Source organism: Sturnus vulgaris, chromosome 24 (assembly GCF_052056855.1).
Source record: "Sturnus vulgaris isolate bStuVul1 chromosome 24, bStuVul1.hap1, whole genome shotgun sequence".
Classification (NCBI taxonomy): Eukaryota; Metazoa; Chordata; class Aves; order Passeriformes; family Sturnidae; genus Sturnus; species Sturnus vulgaris.
Genome location: NC_142266.1, coordinates 3,035,892 through 3,051,397, shown reverse-complemented (window position 1 = coordinate 3,051,397; position 15,506 = coordinate 3,035,892). Strand labels below are relative to the sequence as shown.

The 15,506-nt window shown below is 42.4% G+C and overlaps 1 protein-coding gene across 1 annotated transcript; it reads right to left on the bottom strand.

Moving 5' to 3' along the window:
* Positions 1-52: 52 nt before the first annotated feature.
* STX12 (syntaxin 12) lies at positions 53-13,891 on the bottom strand. Its single transcript, XM_014881306.2, has 9 exons — positions 13,723-13,891; positions 10,278-10,347; positions 8,369-8,468; positions 6,459-6,596; positions 5,529-5,572; positions 3,622-3,727; positions 3,100-3,172; positions 2,850-2,932; positions 53-1,496 (listed from the first exon to the last, which is right to left on the bottom strand). Exons 1-9 carry the CDS (start codon positions 13,832-13,834, stop codon positions 1,407-1,409), a joined length of 816 nt encoding a protein of 271 aa, XP_014736792.1. The 5' UTR covers positions 13,835-13,891; the 3' UTR covers positions 53-1,406.
* Positions 13,892-15,506: the final 1,615 nt, after the last annotated feature.

Here is a 15,506-nt window from a genome sequence, read left to right as displayed (position 1 = left end):
TGCAAACACACCTGAGCAAATGTCTAAACTGCAAGAGAAACGAGCTGTGACAGAGGTTTTTAAAAGTGTTTATTGATGATTATTAGATGGAATGATGGCGCAATAGTGCAAACTACTGTGCAATTGGGAGAACACTCCCTTCCCAGCTTTCACGTTTACTTTATTATAGACGAGACATGGAGTAAGGATTAAATACAAAATGGGTCAGTGTGCTGCATTTACCACCCCAATTGGGCTTTGGATACATTACTGCTCCCTCAGTGCATGTCAGTTCAGAACTACATTGAAGTGGGGAGTGCCTGCTTGTTCTGCCCAACCCTATGAGCTAGAACCAGCAATCTTTTTCATTTGCACACACATCCTCAGTCTGAAAATCCTAGCACTTCACTCAGCTAGTTTTTGCACTTTCTGTTTCATAAATAATTGAAAATATCAAATGTTCACAAGTCACACATAATACTTACTAGAACACTACAAGTGAGCTTCAAGAGCACTTCAGAATCAAGATTTCTGCTAACACTCTTCACTAATCTTGCTAGCTTGTGAACTTAGATGCCCACTTCCTCATTTTTAAGTGTTTTTTTCCCCTGGAAGCTTCTAAAAACAATTGGGAGTGAGCAGCTAAACTTTTTATATTTAGTGCTTGAGTCAGCATTGGAAGAGATTTATTTGTCCACTAGCAAGCAACCAGCTAGTTTGTCTAAAGAAATTGCACTGTTAGATTCTAAGTCAAAGAACATTCTGTCCTCAAGTGATGCATTTTGTAAAAAAACAACCCCAACCACACCCCAAAAAATTAAACAACACAGTCAGGAGTCTCAAGGCTAAACTGACCAGCATGTAGAGGTTCAAATTATCAGCCACACATACCCTCCTTGCCTCTCAAATCTGTGACGACATCCTTTTCTTCAAGAGAATCTAGACCCACAGGCACCTGGAGACAATAAAACCATGGGGCAGATACTGGAGACTTTGGGAACTGCTGGATATACATAATGTGACTTGGTGGTGGGCTGTCCTTGAGTATCATTCTCATTCCAGTCCAACAAAGTTACCTACACATACAAAATGTTGAAGTTGTGCGACTTGTCAAAAACAAGACATCTCCAATTATTGATCACACTTCAGCATACAGCTGGGACAGGGAAAAACACATTACAGAAGGCAAAACCACAAGATTTTAGTTACATAAAACAATATAATTTGTATATAAACTGATAAATACTGTCTCCATGGTTCACTAATTCCAAATACTAGTTATCTGCATATTAGTTGCTAATATCTATTACTGGAAGTAGTTCCAACTTGTGCTCTCTCAGGGTGGTCAATTCATCTCCGAGACCAGTCAGCCTGTTTGCTCTGACAGAAACAATCTCAGCAGTGAGACTGGGTTCCATGGGAAGATTTCATTTTGTCTTCCAGATAATGAGTCCTATGATTATACAGACCACAGCAAGGCCAAGAATCAGGATACAGATCTTCTTACGGGATTTCTTCTAATAAAAGAAGAAAAAAAAAAAGCCACTGACACCAGGAACACTTGAGGAAAAAGCAAGGCTAGCATTCATGTTACTAACCTGGGGGAACAAGAGCACTTGATACCCACAGTTATTTGAGAGAAGTAACCAGTGTAGTCTGAACACTTTACATGTTCCTTAAACTCCATGATTCTACAGATGTTTGTAATTTTAGGAGTGCAGTGGTCTAAGAGATGCAGTTAAGTCAAAATGTGACAGGTTTTGCTTCTCTAAAGGAATATACAAGCCTCAGAGGAGGCCAAAACTTTCTAGTTATTTAGATTTTTCAGGTAACCCTAATCAAACTCCTAAGCAGTTCCCCAATACAATCTCCCCTTGGTCACTTGGGCTAGGTGTTGCATTTCTACAATTTAAATGATTTCATGTACAGTTACTGGACTTGGATTTTACAGCTTTGCTCACTTTAATCATCACAGGGAAACTACAGTCCATCAAGCACTTTTAACTTGGCATCTAAGGATTTGAGAGTAGTTATATATAACCACTTCTTTCTCCATCCAGAAAAAAAAACCACATGCAAAATATGTCCAACAGCACCCAAACTTAGATTTACAAATACCTCAGAACTTTGGCAAGGAAGCCATGGAGAGAGAGAATACCACTACATGCTGCCAGATGGTAAAAGCAACATTCCCACTCTTGCACTCGACAGCATTGGAGTTTTATTGCCTTCTAGTACCTCCCACTTAACAGCTTGGAAAATTCCAGTATTTATGTTGTGTGGAAGCCCGAAGTCCCAGCAGTAATGGGACTGACTGAAGCAGAACCCTTACTCCTTCACAGAAGCTGGACCTACAGGGACAAGGATGATGAAAGGAACCTACAGAAAACTGGGGCTACCATACAGCACTGAGAGCCACTGCAAGAGATTGGATGGGACAGGGAGCACAGGCTATGGGATAGAAACTCAGCAGCAGCACAGGAGTGTTGCAAATCCTGGTCTCCAGAAGTCTGGGCATAGATTTTTGCATGTCAGTGTCTTGGCTGATATGTTTACAAGTTGGATACAACATCAGAATTTGTTCTTGTTTCTTCTGCTGACTCCTAACAACAACAAAGGCAGGTGAACACTTGGGCTTGCAGAGTGTGAAGGGCCAGACTATCTACTCTAAAGTAGAAGGTGAATTTCTAAACTATGTTTTTGACTCAAATGCTTTATATATTCCCTGCAGCCAATTTTGAATGAATGCCAGCTTGCATGAGCTGGTTTTAATAACTAGTCTGGTGTGCTGCAGTCCTCAGTGTCCTGCTCTGCTTGTTTCATTATCACTCAACCATACACTGACAATCAAGCAAGCACACAGAATTTACCTGATAATAGGCAGCTCTCTGTAACTGCTCACTGGCTCTTTCCACATGGACTTCTGCACTTTCCACATTTGCCTCTATGCTATCTATGGAAAAAACAGGAGAACTCATTGCAAAATATTTCAGAGCTTCAGTGTTTAAAAATTATAGCCAGAAATACAATACTTTTAATGCAAAATACTGAAAAATTTAATCCATGTTGGCAAAACATGTAACTGAACCAAGAAAAAACTTACTATCCAAATGCACTTACCAATCATATCTCCTTGGTCATGAATCATCATGGCTAAATCCTTAAATATCTGATTGACATCCAAAATGTCTGCCTGAAGACAACAGTTTAACAAGTTACAACAAACATTGGGTACAATATTTTCTAATCCTCACTTTTAGTACCTCTTCTGACCATCACTCAAAGGGTGAGAACAGACACCAGCATTCACTGACTGACTTGGTGTTACCACCTGTGCAATTTGGGATTAATTAGGATCCAACATTACTCCAGCTACTGAATATTTGTTTCATCACAGCAGCAATTAGCACAGTATGAACACTGTAACATAAGTTGCTTCTGCCATATCTGAAGGATCACCAGTCAAAACTGAGGGAAAATATACCTCCTTCAGCAGGAGCAGGGAGATGACCTTGGCATCAGTCCTGTCTATGAGGAACTCTGTTCCTCCACCATCAGCTCTCCTCAGCCCATCCCATTAATTAACACTGCATCTTTGATTTATCTCCCAGTACTGTTAACTGTGCAGGATTGCCTGGTCACCTCTAATTGCCTGATTGCAGTTTCTCTTTCTTTAATGAGTTCAAGGTCCTGTTCAGTTATTGCCACATCTTCTTCCTGAGACTGCATCTGATTCCAGTCTTCACCACTGGAAAGACAGGGAAAGTCATTGTCTCTCTGACTGTAGGTACTTCCATGCTGCATTTTATGGCAAAATGAGTTAAAGTTAAGAGTTTCCTACAGAACAACCCCCTAGGTTCTTAGCCCTTTCACTGTGTACAGGGACAGGACTGATTTGTGACAACAGTCACAAACTGGAACAACTGAAAAAAGGGACAGATCAGGCAGCGTGAAGACACTGGAAAGCAGTTACATGCATAACACACTCTATTCTAGAATTTAACAGTTAATCTACAGCATTATAGAAGAAACCTGCCTATTTCAGTTCTGCTTATTTTAAAAAATACCTGTACCTTCCTTGCTTCTTACTATCCCTCCAAAAGGGAGAAATTAAGGTTAAAGTTCTCTGCTAGGGAGCAGCCTGCAAGCACATTAAGAGAACAGAAGAACACCTGAAAAGCATCTGGATTCAAAGATTCTTGCCTATCTGACATTTGGAGACAAGACTAAAGTGTTTTAGTATTTTAATTCATTAGTTTAGTAGGAACTTTGAATTTAATTACACACCAAAAGAGATATTAAAACTCAAGTAACTTTGCATCCCAGACTACCTCTCTCCTGATGAGATGGTTCTTCACAACTGCTGCAGAAGTTACATCAATTAGAGTGGAGCCAGCATCTATAATACAAGGCCATCTCTATGTTCAGCTTAGAATGTTCTTCAAGAGCAACATCTCCATTTTTTCAATAGAGAAATGTGTCAGAAAACATTGTACTAGTCCAGTGTTCGGTACAACACTAAATAGTAAGTTTTAAAGTCTTAAAAGTGCCTAAAGAAATGAAAATAAACTACATGAGTAGGTCAGATACAACTGACCATTCCAGTAATTCAGCCTTGAGATGACCATAGGGTTTGCAGATCTCAAAAGCAGAAGTTTCTGACACATGGCACACCAGAACAGTTTTGAATGTGGAATAGCTACTGTGTGCCATCATCTCTTATCTCTGGGACACACTCCTTTAATGTGCAAGGCCTTCAAACTCATCCCAGCACCTGCATAACTCAACACCTGGGGTTTCAGCCCTGGCTCACAGTGAAAGCCCAGGGCTAATGATGGGACACACCCCAAGCAGCTGAGCAGATGAAGGGCAGAGGGAGGATGAGATGGATAAGCAAGGTCTCTTGATTCAGAAAGTGATTTCTACAGACAGGGCCAACAGATTTCAGCCCAGTTGACACATTAATCACAAATACTTCTGCAGGGGCTCAGGCTCTCTTTACCATACTGCAGAGTTGATGTAACATTTTACAAAGCCATCTACCACACAGGCACATTGTTACTGCAGAAGCAGCACAACTGGCTGACAGGTGACAGTAATGCTGTCTTGTGCACATTCCAGGATTATTTTGCCAGTGCACAATGTCCAGGACTTCTGAATTTTAGGCAGCCCCATTTGTTATTCTGCTGTAGCTCCAACTGGGCTGCTAGAGAACATCCAAACCCATGATATAAAAATGCAGCTCTCTTTGGAAAGAGTCACAGTGAGTGAAATTCTGTCTGGTAATCTTGTGTTTACAGGCCAGAACACCAGGAGCTCCAGCTGCCACATCCCTCAGGGTAGTAATCACACAATCTATACTTAAGGAGGATAAAATACTGCCATATGCAGTTTTTTTACCTAGTATATTACATGTGCTGTAGTAGTTGCTTTTCAACTCTTTTTGTTTTGTGTTCAGCCAACAACTGGCCCAAGTTACAGTAATGTATCACACCATAAAAACTTTTGTTATATGTAGTGAAAACCTAAAGAGTATAAGAAGTTATTACCTATCAAATGAAACAAGCTGTTCTTCTCTGAAGCGCTCATCAGCCTGGAAGAGAGAAATGAGTCACTGCTCTCACAGACTACCAGGACCATGCACAAAATCACAGCAGGATCTTCAAGACCAAGGCACATACTGTCCAGAGAGTTCTTGGAGAATGCCACTGTCACTGCAGCTTTCAGATTTAACTCAGGTGATATAAGATTGGTTTTAGCTTCATCTTTAGGTTTAATTTTTAGATTCAGATTGTCTCTGCAAATCAGAGGCAACTGAATGATCAAAAGCAGCCAGTCCATGTTCTTGGATCAGCTGTCAATGTTTGTAATCTCCTTTCCCAACATGAAGCAAAAAATTCAATGGATGAAGCATAATTCAATAAATGTGTTCCCTTGCAGAAATTAAGAATGCAGAGCTAGCAGAAAGCCCTGAGGTAAGAGGAGAGAAATGCTTTCACTGGCCATTTTATTATGAATTCTTAGTAGCCACAGGGGTTTGTCAAAACTTAACAGTGAACATACATTGCAGATATTAGCAGGACAAAAATCATAAGAATATAAAGCAACACAGTGTGAGATTTGAGATGTAATCTAAAGTGTGGTAAGCTTCCATCTGAAGCCTTAAATTTTATAGCACAGGGCTGACACGAAGTGAAGAGCAGCCTGTAATACTTTGCTATTCACTATTCTTTGACTCCTCATCTCCTCTTCTGCAATGTTTGCAGCTACCAGGATTCCTTCCCTCCTCTACACTGACACTGGAGCACACTGAAATGAGGGATTACTTCCAACATCTGGAATGGAAAACTGCTGCACCAAGGCCTCAGCTTGACTCAATAAGGTGCCAGTAAACAGGTGTGAGGCTGGAATTCAAGTACAAGATCTCTCAGAAGACTTCTAGTTCACTGTATCACTGCAAAATTCCCATAAATACTTACAGAAATACGAGAGCCAGCTCTCGCCCTTGCTACAGTCTCTTTTTCCTTCTCTGACACTCTCCTCTGTACTGCCTGGAAATTATTTAAGGCTGTGGAGAAGTCATTCATTAATCGTTCTTTCTGAAGCCTCTGTTGGCGCTGAAAAATCAAAATACAAACAAAGTGACTGTCAGACTCTTGAAAAAACATCATAACAACAACAACAACAAAGAATGCTGGCATTCAGTGAACTTCTGGTGCCAGTGGTCTGGGGTGCTGGATAGAACAAAAAGCCCACCGTGTTTTAATTCCTTAAACCAATGCTCCATGCCTTGCCAACTGCAGGACAGTTTTGTGCAACAAGGCTCTCCAATTTCAATCTAGTTTTAAAAGTCTGAGGTACACCACTACTTTTATTCTAACCACATTCCAAAAATTCACCACATTTAACTACACACCTTTGGTTACCTACAATGCATTTTCCCTCCATTCCTTCACTTAGCCAACCTCATAGTACTTAACAAAATACAACAAATACACAATTAACTCACAAATACAGGAAGCCCCACACTTCCAGAACTTAGGACAACACCCACTGTCCCAGTCTCCTAAGCTGCCTCTCCCAGCCAAGTCACACTACAAGCCAGTAGTTATTAGATCAGGTAACATCCTTACTCCTGACAACCATTTCAGTTTATCTTTTCTCCAAATACATTAGTTACAATAATCCTTTTCATCTTCACTTTATAATGTCAATTTATTTCGCCTCCACAGGACATCTCTTTGAGTGTTGTGACATTTCCAGTGATGGGAAATAAGAAATTGTGGAAAAGCTTGTCCCAAGGAAAACATTATGTCAGTTATGTTTTCTAATAGAGAGATTTGCAATAGCTGGGTCAAACTGTAGGATTTCCAGGACTGTAATCCTGCAAGGAGTGTGTACCAATTCAACAATCATTTCAAGGAAATAAATATTTTCAATTATGTTTTTTCTATAATAAACCACTACAGCAGCCTCATAATACACTGAAGCTTCCATCTGAACCCTCTGGAAGCAACAACCCTTCTGCCAGAGCAGATCCTCAGTATGCTGATTCCAGCTTCTGCAGATTTTGACTGAATTTTCCCTGGGCTGCATTCAGGGAGATGCACATGACAGTATTTTGTTCATCACAGAAGATTAACTGAAAAATATTTGCTGAACAAACCAGCAAAGCACAGCCACGCATCCAACTGGCATATAAACCTTAAATACAGAATTAGACCAAGACAACATCTGCTGACCCACATCCCCAGATCATCCTACAACAGCACCCCAAAAGCAGGCAGTTGTGAATTGGAACTAGCAGCAGAGAACTGTCCCTTCCCTTCCCTTTCCCACAGGGAGCAGGAACTAGTATTTGTTAAGAGAAAACCATAATCTTTGCCTCATCACATTTTGCTTTATTCAAATATAAGCAAAGTGAGTCAGCTTCCCCCCCTCCACCACTAATAAATCACATGCAAGGGAAAGCTTTCTGGTATGCTCACACTTCATACTGATATACTGTTTGCTCTGAATTCTTATCCTAAAACACTACCTTCCACCACCAAGGCACTTTGTAAACAAGATTATTTTTCAGAAATTTACTCAGAAAACCAAAATTGCACACTGAGTTATCCCAAAATACTTAGGGACTCTTATTCTCACGTGGGAAAGTTTTATACCTATTTGCTCTGGAGAAACATGTTTTTCCCAGTGTCATATAAGCAGCCAGGATGCAGCATTAAGCAGCCAGCTTAACGAGTTTCTCTACTTCACCATCATCCTTCATTGCAAAAGGCTGCTGTCCCTTCAGCTGTGACACTTCAGCCTTTGTCATGTCGTGCTCTACCCCAGTTTCATGAAATGAGTGATCTGGAAATATGTCCAGAGAGTTGTGCCTGCCTACCTGTTCAGAAGCAGACAGGGGAAGTGGCAGAGACCCCAACTCCTTGAGATATTCATTGGTCTCTTTGGCAAGGCGGTTTGCAGAGTGCTGCAGCTGTTGTCTGAAACAGAAGTTCAAAAGCAGTTACACAAAGAAATTCAAAAGCAATTTGATCTACCTAAAAAGCAGCCACTGAGCATTTTAGCATTCAGAAAAATGACTAAATAGGGGTTCTGAGATCACACAGCTTTACAGTAGGTTTTTTTCAACCTAAAGGATCAGAGATGTACTTTGTTTTTTTAACATCAACTTGACTCTGGACTACATGAAAAAAAAAAAAGATTCAAATAATTTCTTTGTTCCCTGCTAACTACTATAATTCAGTAGCTTAAAAAATACCTTTACCAATGGCATGAGAGAGAAACAACTTTGTTCAGTGAACATAATCCCTCTTTTAGAGTGAATTCCTTATGGTACCAATTAGTAACTAAGTCTTCACTTGACAACCACCAACTCCATTGGTTAAATGTACATTTGATAAAAGTACAGGGATTCTGATACTAAATTCTTCATTTTTTGTGAAAAACAGTGGTCAGATAGAAGAACAATCCATCTTCTACTTCAGGAATTGCAAGGCCTTCCCTTGAGCCTTTACATTTTCCAACAACGTTGCAATAAGAAGCTATTGCTGTGAAGAATGTAATACTGTTATATAAAACCTATACTGTAAACTAAGAAGAAAAAAATTCTAAAACCAGAAGCAATTTATTTTGCATTCAGTGGGTACAAGATGCTTAAGTGAAAGTCACTTGCTTGGCCCAATCAAGTAAGTGACAAACACACAAATTAAGGCATTCAGCTCCATTATTGTGTAAGCTGTACATGTAAACTAAACACACCATCCATGCATTTTGGCAAGTTTGTATGGCAGCTTACAATTTGTGGGGTGCAGTCACTCTCACCCCAAAGAGGAGAGATGCAGTGATATTCAAGGGGAAGGCATTTGCTTGGTGACCAGTGATTAATTCTTTAATCTACCGATTAAATAGAGATTGAGTCAACTGAGCAGCTCAAGGAAACAAATCCCTTCTACTCCCAATTGGACTCTGATCTCATCCTTCAAATGTGGTATGTGTATCTTCCACAACAAATCATGAATTTTTCTAAAAATCGCTATTATAAGAACCAGGATAATTGTGCATTCAGAGATTCAAGGTACTGTCACATGGAGAGAGAGTGAAAGAATGTACTTTCAAGTTTTCTTTGATGACCTCAGAAACGATACTTTCCATAATGTGCTCTTTATGTTCCATGAGTTTGTAAAAGATGCACAGACACAGAGAGCCCCTGCACAGCCTCTCCAGGGGTCAGTTTGAACTACACCTGTTTAAATGTCTTCTACATTGTCTCCCACTGGCATATTATTCTTTTGAAATTACATATGACATTTTGTCTGCCATATACTATTGCTAATCTTTCTACTGCCTGCATCCATCTGTACTACAAGCTACTTTTTCACCAGTTATGGGACTTCCTGACTGTTTTTCCTTACTGGTGTCATGTGAGCACCAAATACCTGGTATGGCATTCATTTCTTCTGAACCATGAGTGAAGCTAGCATGACTGCTCCTCAGAGAACAGCTAATGCATGGCTGATGTACTACTACTACTTTTAAAAGAAATTATACAGAAGAACAATATAGAGAGAACTGCTCCTACCCAGCAGTTTTGAATGGCTTCTCCAGAGTCCTCCAGAAAAACCTTAACTTGTCCAGTAAACTACTTTGTGCAGCTAGTCATTCTGGGTTTGTAGGACTGTATTAAATTTATCTAATTAAGCATCTCCCCAAAGTAAGTAACCCACTACCCCTAAGAACACAGACAGAAATGAAAGAACATTTACACCAATGTTTGCTCATTTAATACTCACAAATTTTCCTGAAGTTTGCTGGAATCCTGCTTGGTTCCTAGCTGGCTCATCAAATTCTTTATTTGAGCAGCTGAAGATAAAGAGATCACAAAATGAGTAAGACAAGTTCAAACATTTTATTCCTTCTTGAATGTATTATTTTAGCTTTCCCCAAAAGAAAGCTAAAAGCTAAATTTATTTCAGTATCTGACTTAACCTAGTAAGGCAACACTTACATTCCTTGCTTTAAATATATACAAGTATCTTATGGGTGGATGCCAAGAGGATGGGGCCAGAGTCAGGACAACAGCTACAACTGAAACACAGGAAGTTCCATCTAAATATGTCAAAAAATTCATTTGCTGAGAGGGTGACAAAGCCCTGGACCAGGCTGCCCACAGAAGCTGTGGACTCTCCTTCCCTGGAGATATTCAAACCCTGCCTGGATGCCATCCTGCCCCCTGCTCAGGGGGAACCTGCTTTAGCAGGGGCTGGACCAAATGAACTCCAGAGGTCCCTTCCAAACCAAACAGTTCTGGGATTCTGTGAAATGCAAAGTGTATTTTAAACATCCCCACCTATACATGATCCAGCCTAACAAACTAACTTTCAGACAAGAAAGTGATAGTGAGGCACAGATGCCCTGAAGAGAAGTCAGTGCAGCTAAGAGCTTGTGCACTCCTTTTCCTCAACCTTTTTACACCAACTAACAGAGCTGTTTCTACCAGCCTCACTATTTCAGGCTATCACTGCTGCAGAAAAACTTCACTAGGCTGTGTTGCCGCTTTTATATTATTTTTAAGTTACTTAAATTATGAGTGCTCTGTTAAAAAAAAAAAGACAATGCCAAGTGTTGCTATTAGTTTCAAACCCTCTCCGCCCCAGACCTGAATTTTTCTACCCATGATAGTCCAAACCTTTCACAATACTGGCACAAACAATCTTTCAAGAACAACAGACAGCAATGTGCACCTCAAAGTTTGCCTTTGTCAGTCTGAAATTGTGCTGTAGCACAGAGAGATATTTGAGACCTTCTCCCTTATCTCCAATGTTTTCCCACTATTTTCTTTGTGTAGGCACTCATGATCACGAAACCACACAATGAATCACATCAAACCATTAACCTACCTGAAAAGCAAGTACATTTTCTCTTCCCACTCCCTGTACCTTAGAATTCTTTTCTGACAGATCAAGAAGCTTTATTCTTGATCCACTTTATTCTGCAGCAGCATAGTTTTTATCATTATTGTAGTGCTGGGCTCAGCACTTACAATACCAGCACAAAGATTGATTGTGCAAAATCAATCATGAAATCTATGCTACTGCATCATGCCAGTAAGAGGCAAAACCAAGGATCACCTTAATACAGTTCCACAGGCAGCTGAATTGAACTGAATTATGCCACAAGTTTAACAAGAGTTTCTTCCAATTCACAGACACCCTCCTGTGTAACTTCTGCTTTCAGCCTGGAGCCTCTGCAGTTGATTAAATGTGCTGCTGGAGAAGCATCAGATCCCTACAATGGCCATGTCTTTTAAAGGGATGTCCAATGGCTTATAACAAGGGCAGCTCAGCTAAAGCCACAAGTTAATCAGTAATTAGACAGTAACTAGCTTTTACATCCACCAAGTGTATTCTCACCTAGAATTTCAGACTTCTATTAGGTTACACAGTGAGGAGTTGGTTGGCAACTTCTCATACCCTGAGCTTGGCTTCCAGCAAGCAAGACTGCACATATTTCACAGCTCTGTCAGACACAGGAAGGTCAGAAAAATTCATAGTCAAGCTGGTGACAAAGAGCACAAGGACTGCACTCTGTGTGTGGATGCCAAGGATTTGGCAAACAGCGTTTGTGCCATAATGTCCAGACACTCTGTGACTTATTTCTCTCGGCATGGGGAGATTCTTGCACAGTCTCGTTTCCAGGCCAGGCAATGTCTGTCCTGCCCTGAGCCAGGTTCAGCAGTTCACTCTGCTCAGTTTATCTCAGCCAACAGCAACACACACAGTCTACACAAAATGAGAATAAAGTGTCTGGGAAATGAAAGGAAGAGGCTGGGGCTCTTTATTCTTTGGCTAGTGGGTATGCACCAACAGAGCCCCTCAGTCAACAGCTTTCCATCTCCAAGCCCTTTTAGATTCCACATGCTCACTATCTGACAGCTAAGATTGCTTGAAACACTTCAGTCTCTCCTCTAGCTGCAAGTCTGTTACATTACCTGAGCAAACAAGTTTTGCCAGCTGAGGCCACTGGTTTCTGCACATTTTGTGTGAAATGCTCACTCCACAGACTCCCCAAAGAAGTGAATAACACTAAGCTGTGTATAGTTTGCCTGCTCTTTTCCTTATTGGAAAAGAAGATATGAGGACAGCCTTAAGGCTTCAATGTATCTTTTTCTCTTAGGTTTGAATGGAAAGCTTTTATAAAGAGTGTAATGAAGTTAACTACTGTAACATTAAGTCAGATGTTCTGTGTGTGTTCCCACCCACCTCGATAAAATTGTAAGGCTATTTGTTTAACTTGAGATAAGCAGCAGGGAGATAGGATGGCTGCAGGTCATGAGACAGCGGAAGCCTGTCCTGTGAGAGAGAGAAGCTCATCTGCTTAGAACAACAGGAGGCTCTAAGAAATCCCGTGGAAGGAAGAAACAAGGAGCGTGAAGGGAAAATAAAAAGGGGAAAAAAGGGAAAAACCTCAACAAGCCATGCTATTTTGCAAACTTTGAAGCAATTCAGCAATGCCTACACCAAGGAGAAATGAACATGACTGAGCAAAGCACTTTCAGTAACATAAATGGCTTTGTATCATCAGAGAAGTCACCAGCTTTCTAAGGAACCAACATGCTCAACTGATTTTGTCCTTAAAAACTTGCATGGGCACTTAACAATTAATGTCTTTTTTATCAAAAAGGCTGTATCCTTAGGAAGAATTCTATCAAAGGCTCTCCTGGATGTACCTGCGTTAGCATTTCAGCGATCAGTATTGAGATTTCTGTGATTATCATACAATACCGATAACTTTCCCTAAGGACAAGCACGCGATCAAGGAAATGCCCAAGGAAACACCCTGTCCTTAATTAAATTAAACATCCTGTCCGGGAGCAGGACACCGCCAGCACAGCGAGGGGGAAAGCCGCACGTTCTCATCCCCCTCATTCAGTGGAACAGCAGCTACTCCCGAGGTGACACCTGGGGCTCCTGTTGTCCCCGGAGCCCCTCACTGAGGGCACCGATGCCAGCGAGCGGCCGCACCGGCCGAGATGCCAGCGCTGCGGGGGAAAGGGGAGGCTCGGTGACAGCGACAGAGAGCACCCGCAGCGTTCACCCCGTCCTGCAGCCGGGCTGGGCATCACCGCGCCCGGCGCCTGCCGTGTGCCCGGCCCGGCTCCCACCACACCCTCACGCTCCCGGCCCCGCGGCGCTGCCGAGCCGGGCCGTCCCGTCCCTCCCCGAGCCGCTCACTCACTGTACTGCGCGATACGCTGCACGTTGCCGCTGCATGTCTGGATGATGCCGCCGAAGTCCCGGGGCGGCGGCGGCGCCCCGGGGCCGCGCGGGTCCAGCGGCCCGTACGACATGGCCGGGCCGGAGCGAGCGCGGGCCCCGCTGACAGCGCCCGCCCGCCCCGCGCCTGCGCGGCCGCCGCGCCTGCGCACTGAGGGCCGGGCGCCGTGAGGGGAGAGGGGAGAGCGGGACCGGGGCCGGGGCGCCGTGAGGGGAGAGCGGGACCCCCGGGGTCCGTGAGGGTGGGAATACGGCTGGAACATCATCCAGCCCCACCGTCCGCCCAGCACTGCCGCCCTAACCCCTTGTGGTAATTGATAAAAGATTCGTGTTAGTCACAAAAAGCATTGGGGTTTGTATAAACCAGAATACTAAGCTCTGAAGTGAAGCATGGACACTAGATAAAGGGAATTATATGATAAAATAATTCTGTTTAAAATCACCTTGTTATGTTATATTATGTTGTATTATGTTACATTATATTATGTTATGTTGTGTTTTCCAAATAAGTTGTATCGGCTACCAGCTTGCAAAATGAGACTTCCCAATAGCCCTTCCTGCCCTTGCCTGATCAATACTGCCTATCCCAAAAACCAGACTCCCAGAACTTCTCTGGTGGTTATCTACATGGACCGGATGGCTATCTGTGACTGATTATCACCCAAAGGCTTTGTGAATTTGTGTAAGGATGTTTATTCAACCACCACTGCTTATAACAACAAAAACCCAAAAATTATTGATTACAGCGAGAATCCACAGTTTAAGAAGAGGCTGCAAACCAAGGTTCGGTGGAGCGTGGAGTGGGCGGTGACCCCTCACGTTCCCCCGTGCGCTGCTTGCTCTGTCTGTATTAAATAAAAGAACCTAAATTTTGCTGAATATCGAGACTTTTGTCTCTCATTTTTAACACCCCTAAACCACTAAAACATCACCCCGCGCCAGGTCCCGGTGCCTCTTCAACACCTCCAGGGGTGGTGATTCCACCACCTCCCTGGGCAGCCCCTTCCAATGCCTGGCAGAACGTTTTGTCTAAAATCTCGTCTGAATCTCCGCTGGCTCGGCTCCAGGCCATTTCCTCTTGTCCTCTCACTGCGGGCACAGCAGAAGAGACCAGCACCCACCTCACTGAAACCTCTTCTTGGGACTTGTAGAGAGCAATGTGATCCCCCCTGAGCCTCCTGGAGACTAAACAAACACAGTTTCTTCATTAGACATGCTTTTCTAGAGCTTTCACGAGCCTTGTTGCCCTTCTCTGGACACACTCAGCACCTAAATGTCCTTTTTGAAGTGAGGGGCCCAGAACTGAACGCAGTATTCGCAGTGTGGCCTCACCAAGGCTGAGTGCAGGGGCAGAGTCACTCCCCTGGCCCTGCTGGGTTCCTGATGGATAGGATAGGATAGGGATAGGATAGGGATAGGATAGGATAGGATAGGATAGGATAGGATAGGATAGGATAGGATAGGATAGGATAGGATAGGATAGGATAGGATAGGGATAGGATAGGATAGGGATAGGATAGGATAGGATAGGATAGGATAGGATAGGATAGGATAGGATAGGATAGGATAGGATAGGATAGGATAGGATAGGATAGGATAGGATAGGATAGGATAGGGATAGGATAGGATAGGATAGGATAGGGATAGGATAGGATAGGATAGGATAGGATAGGATAGGATAGGATAGGATAGGATAGGATAGGGATAGGATAGGATAGGATAGGATAGGATAGGATAGGATAGGAT

Bases quoted from the DNA above. Each gene is read 5' to 3' on its own strand.
- STX12 (XM_014881306.2), bottom strand. From the start codon at position 13,834: ATGTCGTACGGGCCGCTGGACCCGCGCGGCCCCGGGGCGCCGCCGCCG. The intron at 3,173-3,621 runs GTGACCAGGCAA...TGTTGTCTTCAG, and splicing joins CTGCAATCAGGCAATTAGAG to GCAGACATTTTGGATGTCAA. The intron at 1,497-2,849 runs GTAAATTCTGTG...TTCTTTTATTAG, and splicing joins AGAGAGCTGCCTATTATCAG to AAGAAATCCCGTAAGAAGAT.